General features: G+C 37.1%; 1 protein-coding gene across 8 annotated transcripts in view; it reads right to left on the reverse strand.

The window, feature by feature from the left end:
- Positions 1 to 23,986, reverse strand: part of Fryl (FRY like transcription coactivator) — a 166,340-nt gene that overhangs the window by 71,598 nt on the left and 70,756 nt on the right. For 5 of the 8 annotated variants that reach the window (XR_007213545.1, XM_048364229.1, XM_048364233.1 and 2 more), the window contains exons 12-25: positions 23,019 to 23,063; positions 21,751 to 21,854; positions 21,368 to 21,476; positions 19,544 to 19,630; positions 17,011 to 17,182; positions 16,498 to 16,630; positions 13,238 to 13,345; positions 9,287 to 9,524; positions 8,315 to 8,500; positions 7,961 to 8,047; positions 5,864 to 6,132; positions 5,327 to 5,522; positions 4,471 to 4,595; positions 2,277 to 2,334 (exon numbers count right to left, since the gene is read on the reverse strand). Coding sequence is in view for 7 of the 8 variants with exons in the window: in XM_048364229.1 (XP_048220186.1) it covers positions 2,277 to 2,334; positions 4,471 to 4,595; positions 5,327 to 5,522; positions 5,864 to 6,132; positions 7,961 to 8,047; positions 8,315 to 8,500; positions 9,287 to 9,524; positions 13,238 to 13,345; positions 16,498 to 16,630; positions 17,011 to 17,182; positions 19,544 to 19,630; positions 21,368 to 21,476; positions 21,751 to 21,854; positions 23,019 to 23,063 (1,917 nt within the window). In the remaining variant the exon portion in view is untranslated. The remainder of the gene's footprint in view (positions 1 to 2,276; positions 2,335 to 4,470; positions 4,596 to 5,326; positions 5,523 to 5,863; positions 6,133 to 7,960; positions 8,048 to 8,314; positions 8,501 to 9,286; positions 9,525 to 13,237; positions 13,346 to 16,497; positions 16,631 to 17,010; positions 17,183 to 19,543; positions 19,631 to 21,367; positions 21,477 to 21,750; positions 21,855 to 23,018; positions 23,064 to 23,986) is intronic. The other 3 variants (XM_048364235.1, XM_048364232.1, XM_048364231.1) reach the window with 1 other exon arrangement.

The following is a 23,986-nucleotide window of genomic DNA, read 5'->3' on the forward strand; positions in this document are numbered from 1 at the left end:
AGAGGCAGGAAAAACAATCCTAAAGATTTTGTTCATGGCAAGGTTTTCTACTTAGTTAATTTTGGAAAAGTAAACAAATATAAACACAAATGAAGAAAACTTCCTTGCTCATTATGAAATAAATGTTTCTGTTGACTAGGACCAACAGGAGTAATGGCTACAATAATAGCTGTACCATTTCAACTAGGTTCTAATTCTAATAGGAAAGACAACAGTCGTGTGGTGCTGATCTCCATCACTTTCTACTCTAGCTCATCACTTATGAAGCAACTTTCATAAGGCATAGCAATTAAAAACCTGATTATTAGCCAGATGCCAGTGGCTCACACCTGTAACCTTATCTACTCAGGAGCCTGAGACCCAAGGATGGCGGTTCAAAGCCAGTCTGAGCAGTAAAGACTGTGAGACTATTATCTCTAATTAGGAGGAAGTGGCATTGCTGCCCAAGTGACAAAGCCCCAACTTTGAGTAGAAAAGATAAGGAACAGTGCCTATTCCCTGAGTTCAAGTCCCAGAACTGGCAAAAATAAACAACAAAAAAATCCTGATTAGTTTTTCAGCATCGTCTCCATCATCTTCTTTTCTGCCTTCAATAAGTAGGACAATTGGCAAATGATCAAACCATCACATTTCTTACTTCTCTGGAATCTTTCTGAAGTTGACAGAACTTCTCTTTGATGGGGCAGAGCTTCTTAATACTTGAGGACTTCTACAATGCTTAAGTTTTTGCTTCCACAGAAAAACTGTGTGTCTTTGGCTTTCTATAGCTCACATTCAAGGCACATCACTGTGTAGATGTTATAATTTTGTATGAGAACATTACTCCCTCCCCATGAATGCTGCTCCTTTGTATTATATCACGGAATAAATCATCACACGTGCCTCCCAAAGTGATCATTCTGAAACAAAATTCTATTGACAAAATGGGGTTGCTGCTGCTACTCTTCAAGGTGGATTAAGAGGGGAGTGAGGGGCTGGGGATATGGCCTAGTGGCAAGAGTGCCTGCCTCGGATACACGAGGCCCTAGGTTCGATTCCCCAGCACCACATATACAGAAAACGGCCAGAAGCGGCGCTGTGGCTCAAGTGGCAGAGTGCTAGCCTTGAGCGGGAAGAAGCCAGGGACAAGTGCTCAGGCCCTGAGACCAAGGCCCAGGACTGGCAAAAAAAAAAAAAAAAAAAAGAGGGGAGTGAGGACCCAGCTGGGATGTTCCTGTGCTTGGGATAGCTGTTGTAATTCAGCCCTCTCCAGTTTAAATTCCTTACAGATGCGCCTAAAGTCCTTTACAAAAACAGATTTTGGGTTTGACTCCGGGATTCTCATTCAGTAAGCCCAGGAGTCTGTAATTCTTGGGTAATTCTCAGCATTACTGCCCTATCAGAACCACCAGCATATCGGACACAGAAAGAGCTACAAGTTTTTCATAAGATTCAAGTCTTGTTATATAGCCTATCCTTTATAAAATTTGCAAATGCTGTTTTTTCTGACTAGAATGCCTTTGCCTTGTTTGTCCCTGGGGTACAGGCTTGAAAAAATTCAAATCAAGTACCAGCATTTCCTTCATAATGCATTTATTTCCCCATAGGAAAGACTCAGAGGTTTTCTTCTCTGTATTTTTGTAACACATTTCCCTGTAACTTTATTTGATCGAGTAAATTGTTGTGCTTTGGATTTGTATAGATGTCTACCTCACTATACCTATAGTTTCTGAAAATTGTACTGTATCTGGTACAGAATGTTTGATTCTAGACCCAGGGTCATGCTACCAAGGCAAGTGAACAAGTGTCACAGACAGTGAGGCTGGCAGAGTTGAAAAGATTTACCATCTGGCCAATTATAGGAAACCTTCCCAACGTCAGTCTATACTTCTAGCTCTCATGTAAGATACAACAATTTCTCAATTTTTTTTTTTTTTTTTTTTTTTTTTTTTTTTGCCAGTGCTGGAGCTTGGGCCTGAGCACTGTCGCTGGCCACTTTTTGCTCAAGGCTAGCACTCTACCACTTGAGCCACATCGCCACTATATATGTGGTGCTAAGGAATTGAACCCAGGGCTTTACTATGCCAAAATCCCAGACCCTTCAATTTTTTTTTCTCCTGTTTTCTATGTATGCTCTCTGGTGGGGGCAAAAGACTGTACCTGGGAAAATAAAGTTTATGCAGTATATAATCTTTTCTCTCTTAATCGCAAGCTTCTGTATAGTATATAGGATATAATGCAGAAAAGTGTTAGCCAAATAAAATTTAATGACAGAAAAACTACAGAACATAGCTTACCTCTGGCCTTCTTTCAAGTGCTTCTTTAATTATTGGATGTAATTCCTCTATCAATTCCCTAGAAGAGAAATGATATACTATTTTATTAATAGCAAAACAGAACCTGACAAATATATAACATAATGATATAATTTGGTATTAACACTGATCATATTGTTTTAAACATAATTTTTGTTTTATTTTGAATAGAAAACAACACATTACATTATAGAACTACAAATAATGATACAGGCCAATTAATAAATTTATAGAATATTATAAAATGTTTATACATTTTGTAATCCACATGTATTTTATGTGGCTGAAGTATTATTATATATGAATGGTGATATTATTTGTTCTTTACTTAACACTAATAGTTACTTTCACATGTCATTCATTAGTGAATATTATTATTCAATAGAGAGGGATACTACAATTTTCTTAACCATTTTCAGTAATTAATGAATCAATTTCATTTGACTTACTTCTATTATGAAAAGTGATTCTGCAACTTGGTCTAGTATTCACTATTTTCATTTCTGATTATACTTCCTTAGGATGAACTTTACAAATGAAATCACTGGGTTAAAGTATACACATTTCATGAAAATGATGAATTTCTATTTAACTCCCTCTCTAAGTACTAGAGTTTGAACAGTAGCTGATAAACAAGTACTCTTAACACCTGAGCAACAGCCATAGCCTTTTTGGTGAATACTTTACTTTTGAGATAGGGTTGCCTAAATTTGGTAGGGCTGGCCTTGAACTTTATATCCTTCTGCCTCCACCCTAGTAACCAGAATTACAGATGTTCACAACATTGTTCTTTAAAAATGTAATTATAAATTTAAAAATGTACTCGTATGAAATTATGAAAATTTTTATAGCCCTCTGGATGGAAGAAAAGAAATCTAGGGGCTGTGAATGTGGCTTAGTGGTACTAGCATGCATGAAGCCCTGGGTTCGATTCCTCAGCAGCACATAAACAGAAAAATTTGGAAGTGGCACTGTGGCTCCAGTGGTAGAGTGCTAGCCTTGAGCAAAAAGAAGCCAGGGACAGTGCTCAGGCCCTGAGTTCAAGCCTCAGGACTGGCAAAAAAAGAGAAAATAAATCTATAATTTCATCATTTATAGAAAACTGCTAAGATTCAAGGTATTTTCAGAATTGTTTTTATTTATAGTAATTTGAGTGTCTTTAAGATGAAATAACTTTTCTATCTCATTTTCTATCTCATTTTTATTAGCCACGAGTAAATTATTTGTCATAAAATACTTTTCCAAAACTTTTTTGAGGAAAAAGGTATCCAAGACTACATATATAATTTGTTTACCTGGTCTTTTAAACATGTTAATTATGAAGAAAATAACAACACAAGTATCAAAGATCATGACATATCCACTTTCAAATACATTCAGGGCCTAGCCAAAAAAAAAAAAAAAAAAGTCGACCTTCAGGCAAGAGGAAGAATCTGCTTTATTAACAACGAAAACATCAAGAATTTTGTAAAATGTACATATGTTTTTTGAATTACTGTAATTATTCTTTTCTATAAGAGAAAAAAGATCTGCTTAATCACTAGATGAAGACTGCATATGAAAAGAAGTATGTAAATAAACTGAGCTGGAAAATATTAAAAGAACTGGGAATGTGCCTTAGTGGTAGTGTTTGTCTAGAAGGCATGAGGTCCTGGGTTTCATTCCTCAGCACCAATAAACAGAAAAAGCCAGAAGTGGCACTGTGGCTCAAGTGGTAGAGTGCTAGCACTGATCAAAAGAAGCTCAGAGACAACACCCAGACCCTGAGTTCAAGTCCCAGGACTGGTAAAAAAAAAAGAAAGAAAGAAAGAAAACATTAAAGATTTACATACTTTTAGTACACAATTATACATAGAAATGCTTTAATTCCTTAACAATTCAGTGGGATGGGTTGTATGGCAAAGTGTATACTTAGCATGCATGAAGCCCTGGGTTCAATCCCCAGTACCAAGAAGAAATGAAAACAAACAACTCTAAAAAACATAAAGTCTTAATTTGCTCAGTAATAATGAGGAAATAAAGACTCAAATATATTAATGTACTTAATTGTAATCTGGCCAGATAATTACAAAAAGGCTGGCGTGAAAACTATCCTAGTAAGTTCTGCTCAAGTCTCCCATGCCTCCAAGTAACACATGTATTATTTTAGTGTAGAGAAAAAAACATAGACAATTACCTAAAGGCTCCTGGGTTGGTCCTGCCAAGTCCTAGAACCAGGGATTCTGTGATCTCCACGCTCTCGGAGCGCATCATTGGAACTATGTGCTTAAACAAGGATGAGGGGGATGGGATGCCAATAATCTGAAGAAAAATGATAGTTACATCAGCCACCAGTGAAATCACATCCAACTACTACTGAATTTGACATCTAAGCCTCTGGTGAAGGACAACAAAGGGATAAAATTTGGCAATGAATGCTGCTTCAAACTTCATCTACACTATACAGTGTAGGAAAGCTGATTTATCCAATAGTAACTGCAAGTTCAGGACTTGTTTGTGGCTCTCTTAATTTACTACAATGGCTCATCATCACATAATAGCTGATGCCCCCTAACAGATACTATGCATCATTTGATCCATGTACATGAATAAAGAAAAATTACTTCTAATATAGTCACCAGCGTCAAGCAGACACCTTGGTCTTAGCATTCCTTCAATCATGCCTTTGGTATAACAACACAAAAACTACTATGTCACTGTACTTTGATGAGTCACCATTCTACAATAGCACTTAGTTACTTAAATGACTCTAATTTAGAAACTAAGAAGTGGGAGAATTCCAGAGATGAGAAGAAAGGAGAAAATGCTTTCCTTAAAAGCAATTACTTTTCCCTAATGAAAAGCACTACCAGTATCATTCAGTCCAACTAGGAATCCACAATAACAATAACAGGAAGTGGATTTCTTCAAGGATTTTCTTCATCAGTGTAAGTAAGTAATGTACTTTGCAACTAAGTTACTGTATAAAAGAAATTTAAAAATACTCATTCCCTAGGGCCATTTGGATTGCACCATGGACCTGACAAACTTACTTTGGAGTCAATGCTGTAGCCACTGTCGGGGGTGGACGCCAGCGTCTCAGGAGGAGAACACCTCACAGAACCTGCCGATGTTGGCGATGACACGGATGTCGCTGCACTGCAGCAAAGAATCAGATAGTTTCTCCACAGGCCAATGTAGGAGTCACTGCTTGTGGTCGTATTTACTTTCTTAGCATTGATAGGGCTACTAAGGAAAAGCAGTACAGAAAACCAGGTTAGTAAAACATGTTCCTAAGTACTTTTTATATAACAAAGGCTAAATTTCTATCAAATTAGGGGTTATGGGTAGCAAAAAGTTGCTAACAGTGGTATACTCTGGAAGATCATGGTTCAAAGCTGGCCAGAGTAGGAAAGTCCATGGGACTCTTATCTCCAATTAACCACCAAAACGCCAGAAGAGGAGCTAAGGCTCAAGTGGTAGAGCACTTAACTTGAGCAAAAAAAAGCTGAAGGACAGTGCCCTCCTAAGTTTAAGCCCCAGGACCAGCACAAAACAAAACAAAATGTTTCATTAGGAAAATCACTTACTTTATATCAACCTGGGGGGACAGCAACTGTAGCCTTGTATATGCAAACATCCAGGCATAGCTCACAGCTGTAGAACAGTGTTTAGGAAGGTTTTCTTGCTTTAAAAAACTAGAGAGACTTATGATCCATGGGTCTTGGCCTTGGGTCACATGTGCAAATATCCATATGTGTGATGGACTAATCACATCAAACTGGTGGCTAATGGGAGAAGAGTTCCATTCTGCTAATGTCTGTAAATCTATAGAGCTAGGGCAATACAGCAAAGTAGTCTAAAGAGAAAGAGAGAAAAAAATGATTAATGTACCTTTTTGTAACTCACTATCTTAGCACAATAATTGCTTTAAACTAAAAGTAGTCTACTGGTAGGTCCTAAAATACAGGATGAGATCCAAGATAGATTAAAGGGAGTAGCAGGTTTCTAAAAATTACATACAAGCTACCTTTGTGTATGTGTAGATGGGTTTTTCTGAAGTAATGGAAATAAGTATTTTTCTGAGAGTAATGGAAATTTGACCATATGGGCAAATTTTCCATTACTCTCAAAAGGATATACAGACCAAAATAAGGACCACTACTTAAGAAACATATGGGAGCTGGGAAGGTGGCCTAGTGGCAAGAGTGCTTGCCTCCTATACACGAAGCCCTGGGTTCGATTCCCCAGCACCACATATACAGAAAATGGCCAGAGGTGGTGCTGTGGCTCAAGTGGCAGAGTGCTAGCCTTGAGCAAAAAGAAGCCAGGGACAGTGCTCAGGCCTTGAGTCCAAGCCCCAGGACTGGCAAAAAAAGAAAAAAAAGAAAAAAAAGAAATATATGAACATTCAACTTTCAGACAAGCTGAAACTGCTAGAGAACTGAAGCGTGAACTACTGACTTTCATACTGACGTGCCCTAAATACTGACGCACCCTAACTATGCATGCATGAGCAGAAGAGACTGGAACAAGGGCTCTTTTCCAGGGCACACATTCCTTAAGTATTTCTTTGATGATATTTACAAAATGTAAAACTGAAGAAATAAGATTTACCTTCAGAACATTCTAGTCAGTAAACACTGCTTTAGGCACTGAAAGCAAACTATCTAATACTCTTTCTTTGTAGTTCACTTTTTATGAAAAAGAGATTCTTTTAATTGTGCAGATTTTTAGTCATCTCTTAGGCTTATTAGGTTGTACGTAAGTCATAAATTGTAAAATCCAGCTGTTATACAGAAAGCACATTACTCTTTTGTCCATGTATTCCAAAATAGGATAGAAAGAAAAGCCAAGTAGCAAAGTGTGGGTATTATTCTTCTACCAACTGTGAGTTTTCACATGGCCACCCTATCCAAACCACATTTCCACCAACTCAAGCTAAGAAAGTCTGTGTTAAGTTGAGCAGGAGATGTAGCTCCATGGTTCAGTCTTTGCCTGCATGAACAAGTCTCTGAATTCAGTGTCTAAAATTAATAACAGTAACAGTAATAATAACTTTGCCTAACTTTTCTCTGTAATATGTTTGCTGAGAGTATTTCTCTCCATTGTACTAAGTCAAATTATGTATGATGTTGACATAGAATACTAAACTACATATATGAGCCACTCCAATTCATCTCATGTGATAAATCAAAAGCATTCACTGCAATGGAGTACAGAGTTTTCCTTTGAATGTCAACAACTTGTTTTCTTTAATCAGTACCACTACATCAACAAATATGAGCTGTTATGAACAGTGAGTAGTAATCCACAATACCATTAAATTTAAGAGAAATTTCATAGATTGGAATGATGGTGATTTTAAGAAGATACAATTATCTTTATTTCTATGGGAATAAAAACCAGCCACAGCACAAACAAGTGCTGTGTGTGTGTGTGTGTGTGTGTGTGTGTGTGTGTGTGTGTGTGTGTAGTAGGTATGATACTGGGATTTGAACTTAGGGCCTCGTGCTTGTTAGCCAGGTGCTTTACCACCTGAGCCACACCTCTGGCCCAACAAATGCCACTTTAAAAATACTTTCATTTTTAAGGCATGTGAAGAAAATTCACTTACGCTTGTTTGTATGTGACTGTGGCTGCCTTAAATCCCCTACAAAGGCAGAGTGCCTGGAATGATTATTTACCTGATCAGCTCCAGTGAGATGTATGAAGCTCTCCAGAATGGATGGGCTCAGCCTGTCCATCACATCTATTGCTAATTCATCATCACCCTGTAAAAACAAGACATCATGCATCTAAAACATTGTGAATGCTACAGTGAAACAATGTAGCCATAGCTAAGTAAATACCAAAAAATACACTTTGTATCTTTGTTACAAAGAACTAAGTGCAGGTGGATTAGTTTAGGTCTTCTCAGGAAGCTGCTTTTACAGAGTAAGTTCTACCCAGGTGATAGAAATGGAAATGGAATAAATATAAATAACAGGATGGTTTTAAGTACTTTCATTAGACAACTAAGTGAAAAGTCCATATCTTACCTTAGGTATTTCCAAAAGTGCAAATAAAGCCCGAATTTCTCTAAGGACACTGACGGCTAATCTCCTAGTGGCAGGTCGGCTGCTACAGAGAATGACAAGTGCAAACCCTTCCACTACATGGAATACACTGGAATATGGGCTCCTTTCCAGAGGAGGAGGGTGAGATGCTCCATTAGCAACACCATGCTTGAAAAAATTAAATATAATTACAAAAATAAAATAAAAATATGCATACATATACTCTAATGCAAGTCATGGAAATTATGGCGGTCTGCCTCTCTAGAAGCTCAAATGTTTATTTAATTAATGCAATGTGTATCAAGAAAAAGGTGTTCATTGGCAGCCTCTACATGGACTATGTATGGAGCTTCTGTTGTCCTGACTACCTTGTAAGCTTGGAAAGAACACTTTTATTATTTCGACAATAGGGGACTGGAATACATCTTTCATACAGTAGCCCAACATCGCCTAGGAGCTTGTTACAAACAGGTTCTTAGCACTGGGTGATTTGTGTGTGCATTAAAGTTTGAGAGGCACGTCGGGCTTAAATGGTCCAGCTCTAAAATTCCAACATTCCATGATTTATACATTATAACCCAACAATGTGACATCTTTTATGGTCAAGGAACCCAAATACTGTAACCATGCATCACTAAAAAACCCAAATAATCCAAACAGAAGTTACCAAACATTCTTATTACATAAGCTTTAAGAATACTGGAAATACCTCTATGTATAATCTGCAATTTCTATGCTCACTTAAATCTGATTTCTACCAAAGGAAGAGGTATGGAAAGACTAGGCAAATATCTTGAGTTAATAAGTGAACTGTTGGAAAGTTCAGTGCAAGGGGTTATGATGACAGAAGAAATAAAACTAAGAAACTGTTTAAGAAAGTAAATGTATATGAACATCATTATTGGTCATTCAGCAATAATCAAGACAACAGAACAGTACGGGAATGTTTGGTACCTGTGAGTCCTGGTTTTTGTTATGCATCTGGGCTGCTTGTTTCCACTGATTTATTAACTGTACCAACATCTTTACAGCATTATCAAGAAGGGTAGGGTGAACATCAGTCACTTCACGGACAATAAAATAAACAAATCCTGAAAGAACATCCTCCCGCCAATCTGGAAAATCAAGCATCAGTGCCTGCAGAGTATTGAAAGCCAGGGCACGCAGCTCTTCATCCATATGGACGGTGAGCCTACCAAGAACAGAACTTCATTAGCAAGCCTCAGAGTCTTTCCTACAGTCATATCACATAAAACTTAAAGCGGTAACATTAGAACATATTCTTCTTCCTTGTTTTGTAAGAAATAGAAAGACAGGAACTAATTCACTTTTTTGTGCTATATTCATTCTTATGCTGGTTTATACTCATTTAAATTTGCATATGGTGCAATTCATATTAGTTTTTTTAAACTATAAATCAGATTAATTTTGATCTTAAGAAGCTTAGAATACACATGACATCAGAATCCCAGTTAAAAAATTCTTTAATCCTTAAAATACTATATATTGCTATCCTATAATCCAGGGGTAAGGGACGTCTGGCCTGCAGACTGAATAAGACCCAAAAAATCATTTGGTACATGACAAGACAGAAATGTGCACTTCCTGTCAGCTATTCTTGGCCAGCTGCCTGTATTGGAAATTTGTATGGTCCACAAATGATGCTATAAATATGCAAATGGCCTCTGGCAGAAAAAAGTTTCCTCATTCCTGCATGATGTCCAAACATCTTCATCTTATCTCACATTAGTCTTTCACCATCCCTGGAAAGATCATGACAATCTTTTCTTCCACTCAGCTGATGTTACAGTTAAACATTAGATGACGAAAGAAATACAAAAAACTGAGATGGAATCAATTTAACAGAAACAATTTTTGACGTTGCGAATAACATGCTAAATAAAGTATATAGACAAAAAGAATGAGTCTACGCAACACGTAAGGCCCTAAAGACAAGCCTAAAAAAGTCATAATATAGGGGCTGGGAATATGGCCTAGTGGCAAGAGTGCTTGCCTCGTATACATGAGGCCCTGGGTTCAATTCCCCAGCACCACATATACAGAAAATGGCCAGAAGTGGCGCTGTGGCTCAAGTGGCAGAGTGCTAGCTTTGAGCAAAAAGAAGCCAGGGACAGTGCTCAGGCCCTGAGTCCAAGGCCCAGGACTGGCGCCAAAAAAAAAAAAAAAAAAAAAAAAAGTCATAATATATAACTTATATATAAAATTACTTCTGAAAGACACTAAAATAACATAGAATCAGGAACACAATTTTATATAATTTTAGCAGAGTATAGAAAATGCTAAGAAAGCGATTAAAATACTGTAATAATAAAACCACTAATACATAATAGCATATGAATAAGAGTTTCTGATTTGAGGGCTAAAGATTATTTAAGTGACTGTCAATAAAGACCAATGCATTAGCATTACAAGTAGCTTGAATGAATAAGATAAAGAACATGCCGCATGTCAGGTACTGGTGGTCCATGGCTAGTCAGGAGGTTGAGATCGGAGGATGGCAGTTTGAACCCAACCTAGGCAGGAAAGTCCATGCAGGAAAGGTTATGTGTTTCTACTTAACCAAAATGCTGAAGTGGAGCTATGGCAAGAGTGGTAGAGCACTTGTATTGAGCAAAAAGCTGAGGGACAGTGCCCAAGACCAGGGTTGAGGGTAGCCACAATATATGCATGGGCAGCTGGGAAAGAAGACTGAACCACGATATTAGAGGAAACTGTAGGATTTCGGTGAAGGACACATCACCATTTGCATGCTGCAAAACTCAGCCCTAATCTTCCCTAAGCCAGTTTTTCTATGGAGAATGAATGTGAAGAGAAACTGTTTTACAGCTACAGTGATTGGGAGGAAGCTATCTGGCAGCAACAGCAGCAGCTACACCCATGCATCATAAGCAAAGAGGATGAGAGAAAGGCTCTCCAGTACACACAATGTCTCTGACAGTGACATCAAGCGAGATATTTGCTGTAGAGAGGAGAGTGACAGTACTTCTTTAAGGATTATTTGGTCACCCATTAAATCTAGGAATACTCAAGTAACTTGCACTACCTATCTAGGGTGACTCAGGAGATAAATCCATGAGTTAATTACTCACTGAAAAGAGGAGATAACAATGAGGCCTGGCCAATTAAAGGCAAGGAAATTACTTAAATTCCTTTAGAGACTGCATGCAGTTCTACAAATTTACAATGCATCTTTGTTTGGTTTGCTTGTTTCCTATGTTTGTAAGTAAAGAAGATTTAAACACTGAAATTCTAAAGGTTATGAATAGAGGACAAGAGAACTGACCTTAGGATCTTCCTGACCAAGAAGTAAAATAAATATCATAAAGGAAAGAGAAAACACTCACAGAAGCTGTCGTTCCCTGTGCTTCCTTAACATGGTTCCCCACCGCTAAGTGCCACAAGGGCAGCTCCATTCTGGTGGGAGCCATTCAAAGTCTACCTGGTTGGATCACCTTCCACAAAGATGTAGGTTTAGGTGAGTAGGAGAAAACAGAACAGAATTGAACAGTAGCTGTTTTTTGCTCTCCCAAGGAAGAACACTCCAGGTTTATAGAGTTGACAGTTTCTAATGCTAACATTCATTTTATAAACTCTGCCACTCATTCAGACAGGTTTTCCCTATGTGTACCTTCAGCTGTCCTCAACTCACAATCTTCCTGCTTTAGCCTCCTAAGTACTAAGATTAAAGGCATATACTACCACACCAGACATGTAACTCTGTAGTCTAATTCATGGGAAAAATTAGGAGTTGGAGTGGGAAATGAAGGAAGTAATGTAATGGAGAAATTTCTCCTCACAAAACTCACTGGAGACAAATACCATTCTCTGCTTGAAGCAGCTGAGGGCTGTTGTGTGGTTGTATGCAATGGTTGATAAATTTAAGAACAGATGGAAGTTCTTGGAGTAATTTATTTGATATATTCATTGTGGGTTTAGTTTCAGGCTTCATGGTAAGTGCCTAGCAACAGTCAGTACCTTACATACAGATGAATCTCTTTGCTCTATTCCAGTCACTGTCCTTAATTTTCCCTTTAGAGCAGAGGCTGTGAAATTGTGGCGCAGGCACTAAAGTCCTGCCATGGGAGAGCATGCTTACTGGAATGCAGTCAATGCTTTCCCATCCAATACCAACTCTAGGACTGTTAATCCACACCAGTAGACATGTGCATGTATAGCAGGGACTGTACTTGGGAGCCCTAAAATATTTATTGTATAGTTATTCACAGAGAACCTTGCTGACCCCCTATCTTGAACCCCTAGTGTGATCAAAACGGCAGTTTTTAGCGGGATACTACCTTAACTCATTTTGGGAGTTTGGGTGTCAGGTTACTTATTTTATAGGGCTATGTTATACCTGAAGGGAAATACAAGTCAACGTTTGAAAAGCAAAAATATGCTCTAGTTACCACTCTAGATGCTATAGATGTTATATGAATAAACATAATAATGTTATAGAAGTTATAGGAATAAAAATAATAATGAATTCCTAAACAAATATCATCACACATTGGAAGACTCATATGTTAAGGGATGACCTTATGTGCATCCTGAAACTATTTTATTACCAGGTAGAAAGATGAAGAGTTTAAAAATGGTATCTAAGGGGGAATGAGGGAGGAGGTAACAAACAGTACAAGAAATGTATCCAATGCCTAACGTATGAAATTGTAACCTCTCTGTACATCACGTTGACAATAAATAAGAAAAAAAATAGTATCTATAGGGTGATCTAGAAGACCTTTAGAAGTTAAAGAAAAAAGCAAAAACCAAGAAAATTAGAATTAAATTACCATGGCTTTTGTAATGGTAGTAATTGTAGAAGTGCATCATAGATTTGAAGAGACAGTAAAGACCTTAACACAGAACAGAGTAATTTTCCGTTACCTTGCTAACAATTCAATGAGGTCAGTTCTGCTCATACCATCTGGAATCAATCTTGGAATGGCAGCAATACAAGTTCTAAACAAATCAATTTTGGGTTTTCTTTCCCCCCTGAAAAAATAAAAAGGATTAAAAAATAATAATACATGTTAGACAATGGAATTAAATTTGCAAAAATAATCATGAGGGCAGGAGCCCACCCACAAGTATAATTTACTTACTATAAGAGTACATAGGGGGGCTGGGGATATGGCCTAGTGGCAAGAGTGCTTGCCTTGTATACATGAGGCCCTGGGTTCAATTCCCCAGCACCACATATACAGAAAATGGCCAGAAGTGGCGCTGTGGCTCAAGTGGTAGAGTGCTAGCCTTGAGCAAAAAGAAGCCAGGGACAGTACTCAGGCCCTGAGTCCAAGCCCCAGGACTGGCCATAAATAAATAAATAAATAAATAAATAAATAAATAAATAAATAAATAAATAAATAAATAAATAAATAAATAAATAAATAAATAAATAAATAAGTGAATAAATAAATAAATAGATAGATAGATAGATAGATAGATAAATAAACAAATAAAAGAGTACATAGGAACTCATACAATTCCAGTAGATAATTATCAAGCCTTAAACAAAGTAATTAAAGCATATTTGAAGCAAAAAAGTATTCACTAAGTAAAAACACAGTCCAGGTGCTGGTGGCCCAGGTCTGTGATTATTATTGCTAAGGAGGCTGAGCAGTGGAGGATCATAGTTCAAAGCTAGCCCAGGCACAAAAGTCTTAAGAAAATTCATCTCTAAAATAACTACAAGACTGAACTACATGTCTGACTCAATGTAGTGCATCAGCCAAGCAGACAAGCAGAGTGAGCATGAAGCTCTGAGGTTAAACTCTAGTACTGCTAAAACAACAAAACACAACAATAAAAGCCCCACATGCGTAACAACTGTATTGAAGATTATTTCATCCAAATTGTTCTCTAGTTGGTATAATAAGATAATCCTTATGCAGAAAAGAATTAGGATGTCCTATGTTTCCTTTCGAAGATTTTTAAATAGTCCTCTTCTTTTTACATGGCCTCCAAGTGCAAAAATTTTAGTTAACCATAGTTCAGTTAAATAATACTAGTCCCCAACAACATGGTTGAATTTCACCTGATACACTTTAACTTGAATGATGCACCCTAATGGTGCACTAATGTTGGCTGATTAGTCTGGGGGGCACTGTTCAAGTGACAGATGCACACCATGCCCAGTAACCCATCATACTATATCTTTGAAGGCTGTTGGGTACTAGAAAGGGTCCATCAGCTGTCCAGTTCACACAGACAGAAAAGTGGGCCACTGAGGTTCCTGCTTATTGCCAATTGCGAATCAAAAGAGAAGCCTGACCCACAAAGATGGTAGTTCAGGAAAGAGCAGAAAAGTGGTAACATGGTAGTGAATGCTTACAATTTTATTGTCTCAGTGTCCATTAAATACATACTAACTTTTTCATGTCACTCTTGACAGTTTCTACCAGTCGTCACCTACCAGTTCCTCAGTGGGATCCATCTACGTACCTGCCACTTCCCTAGGGTGTATCGAGATATAGCCCACTTGCCTGGCCCACATACACCAAGCAGATACCTCACCACAGGGCCTATCAACTCAGCATGACCTCCTGCAACTTGTCACTCCTTTCTTCGAACACACCAATTAAAACTCCCTGCAGGAAACTTGTTTGAGTAACATTCTGGACCCAATAAAGACACTAGCCTTGGATTAATTTCTCTCTCTTCACAAATTCTCTGACCTCTGTGTGTGTGGCCTTCAGGCAGGCTATGCCTAGGAGATACAAGTAATGAAAACCTTCATTCATCATGTGTCTCTCTAGATCACTGAAGAAACACTTTCTATCTTAAAGACCTTCAATTAAAATGCACAGAAGTGAAATTCAACTGAGTGTTAACGGAGTTATAGAGAAAGAGCTGGTGAAGGAGTATTGACAGGGCTGTCATTTGAGATGCTACAAAACAGTCAGAAGAACTGAACAAAAGCAAGCATTAATGAGGAAAGTGTCATTATGAAAGGAAGATGTCCCACAGAAAGTAATATAAAAACAAACAAACTTCACATTAGAGACATCTTAAGAGTCATTATAACACACTAGTTTATAGTAACAATATATTAGATAAATTGAGAGATCAAATCAATAGTATTCGAAGATATAATTCAAACATTAGCAATTTTCTACAATATGTAGCTAGACTGTTCAATGTAGAAGAAGTTATTGCCATGAAATGCATCTTCGTGAGAAGGAAGTTTCTCACAATAAAGAGAAAAGATGCTAGGAGATAATTTCAAGATTATGGATAAGGTAGAATGAAGTACTGTTTCTTCAAAACAGAAAAAAACAGACAAAAAAATTATACCCCTCTGTACTGTCTGGCAACAGGACACAAAAATATCTGGTCCATATTTACAGGATTTCTGTTCCTTGATTAGCACAACTTTGGAAATAAGATCATTTATTTAACTGAAAAGGCTGTTCTTGCTGGGAATATGGCCTAGTGGTAGAGTGCTTGCCTTGCATACATGAAGCCCTGGGTTCGCTTCCTCAGTACCACATATACAGAAAAAAGCCAGAAGTGGTGCTGCGGCTCAAGTGATAGAGTGCTGGTCTTTAGCAAATAGAAGCCAGGGACCGTGCTCAGGCCCTGAGTTCAAGCCCCAGGACTGGAAAAAAAAAAAAAAAAAGCAACAACTGTTCTTGCCCACCCATGTCTGGGGTAATGAGGACTTATCCATCATTCATGGAGTAGTGCAAGGTCTTATCAGTCAAATGAACTAGACTGGACCCAAGGTGAATTTTGTTATCTACACTAGTTTTATAATCATGTTGAAGAACAAAACAGCCTCGTGGAAGGATGCACTATATTTAAAAGTACAGCAGATAGCAGTATGAGAACAATACAAGAAAATGGGTAAGGGGCTGGGGATATAGCCTAGTGGCAAGAGTGCCTGCCTCGGATACACGAGGCCCTAGGTTCGATTCCCCAGCACCACATATACAGAAAACGGCCAGAAGCGGCGCTGTGGCTCAAGTGGCAGAGTGCTAGCCTTGAGCGGGAAGAAGCCAGGGACAGTGCTCAGGCCCTGAGTCCAAGGCCCAGGACTGGCCAAAAAAAAAAAAAAAAAGAAAGAAAATGGGTAAGCAAGAACCAACTATCTGTACTCTTAGGAAAGCTGAAATAGCAATGGAGGTAAATAATTTACTACATACGTAATCATATCTTCAGGCTCCTTATTAGACATCTGCACACTGGTCATACACATCGGTCTCCCAACTTCTTTGTCCAAATGTCGGAGAATGCTATCTAGTGCTTTTCTTACTTGAGGATAGTAAACTGACATTCCTATGGAAGAAAAATAACCTCACAATTAATTATAAAAATGTCAGAAATTAAATACTTAAAAAGAAGGAGCTTCAAGTTACATATGCCTTTCTGTGATGATCAGCTTCAGAATATCAAGTGGTGAAATTGTATTATTATGCAGAGAACTTAAATTAATTTGAAGAAATTACAAATTTCCCATAGTATACTGTAAGAAAATAGATTTAACAAGAAGACTATTGATGTGACAATTACATATATTATCAAAATACGTTTACATGGTATGAATCTACATACTGAGATGAACATATTTGGCAAATATATACATTTTAGATTCATTCAAATTTCATAAGAGAATATTGAACAATAGTACTAAGCAATTTATTTCAGGTAACACTAACCTATTACTTTTGCCTCTTCATCCGTCAAGGTTTTATTGAGAAAAATTTTCTTTACCCGCAGAGTATTTCCTGAGGGAAGAATAACTCCTGTTGTTGGCATGGGTGGCTCACCATCTTTCTGCTGCAAACTGTCTGCTATGACAAGGAAGACTCTGAGGCCTATGTTCATCCTCTTCAGAGAAAACAGTTCCAAAAGGAAGAAATCAGTGTAGGGTATTATCTTTCCTTACATTTAAAATAGCTCATAAAATAATGCTGGGGAAGTGGAGGGGAAGAAGGGCAGAAGGTAAACCTTTCTGTCTAACATTTTTAACTAGGTCACACTTAGAACTGTTCCTCTTCTTCCTTCCTTTTGCTCTTGTTCAGGGGGTGATGGTGATGGAAATCCACCTATTACTGCATTTTTTGAAAATATACCATTAATGATCTTTTCTCTTCTTGGCATCCTAAACATTCTCCTTTCAAATGAACTGAGTATATAGTATGTCTTTTAACTATGTCCAACCATTGTAATCGAAGAAACCCTTCCATAATATTGGTGTGAAGTAAATTCCATTCTTCACATTGCATCCCATTTGAACAGAGGCCTGGACATCAAATATCCCTTCTTTCTTGAAACACTCCTTTCCCTTGGTACTTCTGTGTTACTGCTGGCCAGGTCCTCTCTACTTGTTTTCCAGGTCCTTCCTTGACTGCCTCCCCGTCTTTGTACATGTTCTCTCCCAGTAAGTAAATGGTTTACATGGTGTTGTTTATACCATTCCAGTACCAACCAGTTTTATACCTCTCTTCACCCTCTCAGACACTCAGACTAATCTAACATCTCTACTTCGTTGTCAAAAAGACGCCTCAGGTTAGACATGGTCAAATCAAAAGTACGATCTTCTCCCCAAACTTGACTGCTTGTCTATTTCTTCCATCTTTATCACTACCATCCAAGCACAAACTATCATCTATAACCTGTAACGATGGTCTTTAAATGGGACATGCACAGCCCAGTGGGTAGGCAAGGTAACACAATGGAACACAAGAAGAGAACAGAACTCTACTTTTTGGATCTAGATAAGATAAGGACTTTGGGCCTTATAATTTAAGTCTTACTCTGAAGTGAGAGTAATGATGCCTTCCCATAGTGTACCTATCATAGGGTCCTATGTTACACAGTCACAGAAGATACTTAAGATGTCCTGGCCTTGGCTGGTATAGACTCACTTACACATTTTTTCAGTGCACTGAGATTTGTATGTATTCAATTACATGGGTTAACGAATAGTTTTAACACAACTGGCCTTCACAAGTGTAAAATAATACCACTTCTAGTACAAAAATTTCAGTAGGAAAAAAAATGACTTTCATAAATTTAAGTGCGAGAATATTTTTAAATCTGGAAACCTAAAAAAATTTTTTTTGTTGGAAACTATGTTAAGTATAATACCTATAAAAGCACTTGTGTCTACTCACTTTAAAAACCTGGAAAATTGGAAGGGAAGGTGGGAGAAAAATGAGAGGGGGGGTAGCAAGTATGACAAAAAATGTACTCATTACCTATGTATGTAACTGTAACCCCTCTGTATATCATTTTGACAATAAAATCAAATTTTAAAAAGAGTTTTTAAAAAATATGGAAAAGCAAGGTTGGGAGTATGGCCTAGTGGTAGAGTGCTTGCCTCGCATACATGAAGCCCTGGGTTCAACTCCTCAGCACTACATATATAGAAAAAGTCTGAAGTGGTGCTATGGCTCAAGTGGCAGAGTGCTAGCCTTGAGGAAGAAGAAGCCAGGGACAGTGCTCAGGCCCTAAGTTCAAGCCCCATGACTGGCAAAAAAAAAAAAAAAAAAATATATATATATATATATATATATGATATATATATATATGGAAAAGTATTACTAGTTTATCTTAAAAAGCTTGCATATGGAAAGCGTCAATAACTTCCCAACATATCTGTTAGTCACAAATAAATATATTTTAAGATTCCCAGCACAGTAATATAAAACAAGAACAAAGGCAACATCTAAACTTGGCCTTTTTATAATCTCATTTATCATTAGTTTCCAATAGGTTATTATAAAGTATTTCAAACAATCTGAAAATATAATGTCTCAAGAGTGAAGTATAGCATTAAGTATCTTTTTTTTCACCATAAGCTTCACCTGAGTGAAAGGATTTTTGGTATTCTCTATAGGAGAATACCGGAAAATACTGAAGGAATGCTATTTATTAATGTGTACCACAAATATGAATTATTCCAAGCAGAAGAAACCTGAAGTCATGGCATAACTTGTGAATGCCAGCTGAGCTGAATGACCTGGAAAATTTGCTCCCTCTGTCACTTCCTACCATGTTTAACACCACTGTCAACAGAATTCAGCCAGTACCTACAATGCTAAATAACTTGTTCTCTACCACATCTGTAGTTAGGACTCACATTTAAACATAATAAAAACTCTGACTACAGAAACTAGGCTCAAAGGATAGTATATGTATGTATGCATGTATATATGTATGTATACACAGTATACACACATTTACCTCTGGATTAATGGTGAAAGTTTTAGTAGATTTTCCAACACTTAGAAGATCAAATATTATTTCTTTCATTGCAAAATCCAAACGTTCCTAGAGGGGAAAACATTAGTAAGTATTTGCTAGTTTATAGGAAGTACATTTAAGAATTATACATATAATAGCAACAATGCAAGTTTCTGTCCTTAAAATATCCACAAGTCTAGCTAGCAGGAAAGAAAAAGATATGAAAATTAAATAAAAAAATATGACTAAAATATACTGTTTAATATAAAATTATTTATTTAATATCTAAGCTATTAGTTTTCAACACTCATTCAACAAAATCATATTTACAACCTAAGCAAGGCAATTTTCCAAGAATGACATCAGGTAGGCACAGGTGTAGAAAATGGTGGGTGCCATGAAGAATAGGACTCAAGGAAAGAGATCTCCAAGGAAAAGTTAGCTAAGAAAAGGAACATCTGAGATGAGTAACACAGATCTAGCAGAGTATGGAATGAAGTGAGTAATCTAAGGGAGAGTGTACAAATTCTAGAAAGAAAAATTGGCACGCGATGCAACCCAAATGCACAATTTTCTAAGCCTAAATCAATTTGCTTTTATTAATCTTTTTCATGCATTAACTAATCTAAGGTGTATTTTTTCAGTGCTGAAATAAACAAAACTATTTAAACATTTCCTATTTTTTCCCAGTTAAAAAAATTCATTATGGATAATCTGAATCATCACTTCAGTTCAAAGTAAGCATAATGAATGTCCTAGAATCAGTTGTTTTGTTTTTTATCCCTGTAAAGTGAGGAGACAATACATTGCAATAGGACTTATGTCCCAAAAGAGAAAGTGACTAAAACTTGCTTACTTAAAACCCATGTAATCCCATTCTAATGGACCTTCCTTCATCAAAGAGGCTAGAATGCTACAACTGCAGTTCTCAAGGTCCTTTGTGACAATAGGATTTAGCATGTGATATCAGCCCTGCCAAGTGGTATACTCATGTGACTCGGGAAATGGGGCAGTCAGTGGTGGTGAAGAGAAGGAAGAAGAGGAAGAAAGGGGGAGGAGAGAAGGAGGAGGAGCAGAAGCAGGAGGCATCACTGGTCAGGGAGGAAGGGATCTGTCTTACTGGCAAGGACCATGGCAGAAGCAGCATGATGCTGCAGCATAGCATACTAGACAACTTCCTGGTTTAACAGCTTTGGGTTTGGGCTGAGGGTTCAACAGGAATATCTACTATCTGTACCTAAGGCACCTGGATTCATGTAGATTATGAAAACAATGTTCTCAGAAATCATTCAAGAGGGGCTGGGGATATAGCCTAGTGGCAAGAGTGCCTGCCTCGGATACACGAGGCCCTAGGTTCGATTCCCCAGCACCACATATACAGAAAATGGCCAGAAGTGGCGCTGTGGCTCAAGTGGCAGAGTGCTAGCCTTGAGCGGGAAGAAGCCAGGGACAGTGCTCAGGCCCTGAGTCCAAGGCCCAGGACTGGCCAAAAAAAGAAAAAGAAAGAAATAATTCAAGAGATGTGGAGATAATTAGTAAATGGGTTAACAGCATTATTAGACACAATCTTCACTCTTCCTCAGTTAAAAGTGCCTCTACCTATTTGTCTCCTTTCCAAGTATGTAGACTGATTATAAACTTATTTTGTTATAGAAAAATCATTACCACCCTGTATTTGTTTTAGTTTTTAAAAGAATATTACTTTTTTAACAATTCAATATTAACTAAAGTTTTACACATATGTATAGATCTGTAAGAAAAAATTTAAATTCCCAATGATTAAGCCTCTGAAGGCTTTATTAAGTGGTGATGGGGAACACTCACCTGAGCAATGAACTGAATAATCTTCACAAATATATTAAGAGGTGTGTCACGAGGCACCACACTTCGAGAGCCTTTTGGGAAAAGTGCTGACACGATGCTCATTAGACGACTATAGAATGAAAAGATTTAGTCACAATGAAATGACAACCTCAACAGCACATTAGCAAAGAATTATCAATCATGTCAGGGCAAATTTATATTCCTTCTCAAGATATGTAACTGTAATTCCATTAGTGTGATTCCTAATAAGATTTTATGAGCTACTTTATTTTGAGGCTAGGGACTAAACCCAGGGCCTCCACCTATTTTGGTGTTTTACCCACTGAGCAACAGCCATACCTCCAGGTTTTGTTTGAAAAGAAATTTAAAACAAAGACACTCACCTTTGAGTTACAGTGTTGCTTTCACATTTTATTCTAATAACATAAACCCACAACAATCTATACAAAGATTCCAGTGCAACTCGAGACATTTTAGGATCTTTATTCTGTTTAAAAACAAAAAGAAAGTAAGAGTAAACTTATAAAAAATACTAGCAATCCTTTAAAATCAAATACTTTCTATGTCAACAACTCAAGCTCCCCACTTTCTCCTTTTGTATTTATGTAAAAAGAGTTCACATATCAAGTAAATATTTACTAAGTGGTAAGTATACATGACTAAAAAGTAACCAGAAATAATGCAATTCCTGATACTCTCAAAATAAAATAGTAAAATGTTAAGTTTCTATTAATGTTTCAAAGAACTGCCAAAATGACACATAGGTTATTGATAAATCACTTCTACCACAATATTAACTTAATGACAGGAGAAAAAGCACCCATTTTAAGGTGATTCATTTAGAGAAACAATTTTATTGTTTTCATTTCCTTTAATTACATACAAAATAATTAAAATTAGTTATAGTGGTGCACACCTACAATCCCATCACTTGATAACAGGCATGGAAACTGAGGATCACAAGTTCAAGGCCAGCATGGGCTACATAAGTAAGACCTAGTCTCAAACAAAACCAAAATAAAAATAGTTAAAAAAACAAACCCACAGGACAAAAATTTTTAAAAAGTGTACTCATCAAAATTATATTCAAAATCATCAGACGCCTGTGGCTCATGCTTGTAATCCTTGCTTACTCAGCTGAGATCTGAGGCTGGTGGTTCAAAGCCAGCTCAGGGAAGAAAAATCTGTGAGACTCTTATCTATAATTAACCACCAAAAATCCAGACACAGAGCTTTAACTCAAGTGGCAGAGTGCTAGCCTTGAACAAACTTCAAGCCCCAGGACCAGCACACACACACAAACAATTCAAAGTTATTGTCTCCTTAATTGTCTTGGCAAATGTTTTGTTTTTAATATTTTTCATTTCTAACAGCTATATATCACTTAAACACAATATTTTAAGACTGCAAATTTTGATAAAGAATGAGTATTTGCTATTTTTTTCTGTCTTTTAAGGACATCTCTTAGGGGTCTATTTAAAAGTAAGCCTTTGGAAGAATGTCCCTGCTGTGAGCGACTCTTCTTTGACAATAGCTGAAGCAGGCATGGATAAATACTTTAGACATGCAATACAGCAATGGCAAAAGGGGAAAATGCCACATATAAAAGAATTAAAGCAATATTTTACTTTGTAGCATCAACACAACTCACCTGAAGTGTTTCTATTTGTTTTCTGATACTGTTGTTAGATGGCATCTAAATAAAGCAATGTGAGACAGCAAACATAAACATGAGATGCAGCACATGCATGTTAGGTGAAAATAAGCACAAAACAAGACAGCTCCTCACCAAGGCCTCTATTTAGAAGAAATTTTCTCTTTCCAAAACAGTGGCCAGAAGCACTAAGAAAAAAAAATTCCCATATCCTAACAGATACACAAGAAAACCTAAATGTTAACTGCCTAATTTTTATTCCTACAGTACTGCATGTGAGTTCAAATAACTTGTTTTTTTAAAAAAAACAGACTATAGGAACATAATGTCCAAATTACTTTTATAAGACATCTACTCTTATTCTTGTCTCTCTCAATAATTCTTCAGAAATGCTAAAAGAACTTTTCACATATACCTCAATTGATATCAAGGTATGGAAATGAGAAAATACCAAATTCTGCTTCAAAGAAAAATTAAAAATCTAACTCTTCAGTAGAAATAAAGAGACACATGTTATTTATGGGCCATTTTTCCTGGCTGCCAAACTAAAAACTTATGATTTTTGTAACAAACTGTATACTATCATAAAGTGTCTACAAAACCCATCGAATTTACTTTAATGACTCTAAATAACAATGCCTCTTTAATATCCCAGAATGACAGCCAACCTATTTTCTTAAAATATTCAATATAGCAACATTCCTTATCATGTATAAAAGATAACAGAGTGGGCAGAAAGAACAGGAGTTATAAAGCTGGATGAATCTGGAGGCACAGCTACCTCTATAATGTACTGGCTCCCTAAACATGAGTTACTTGTCTTCGTTCAGCCTTAATCACAATGAAAATTAAATAGGAGAAAGAGTCTAGCATCCAGTAAATTTTAGTAGGAGTCAGTCTGAAGGAAGAGTGGGTCTAACAAATGAAAATCTATTTTACATGTTTTTTTCTTTTTCAAATCAAGA

This window comes from Perognathus longimembris, chromosome 16 (genome assembly GCF_023159225.1).
Source record: "Perognathus longimembris pacificus isolate PPM17 chromosome 16, ASM2315922v1, whole genome shotgun sequence".
Lineage (NCBI taxonomy): Eukaryota > Metazoa > Chordata > Mammalia > Rodentia > Heteromyidae > Perognathus > Perognathus longimembris.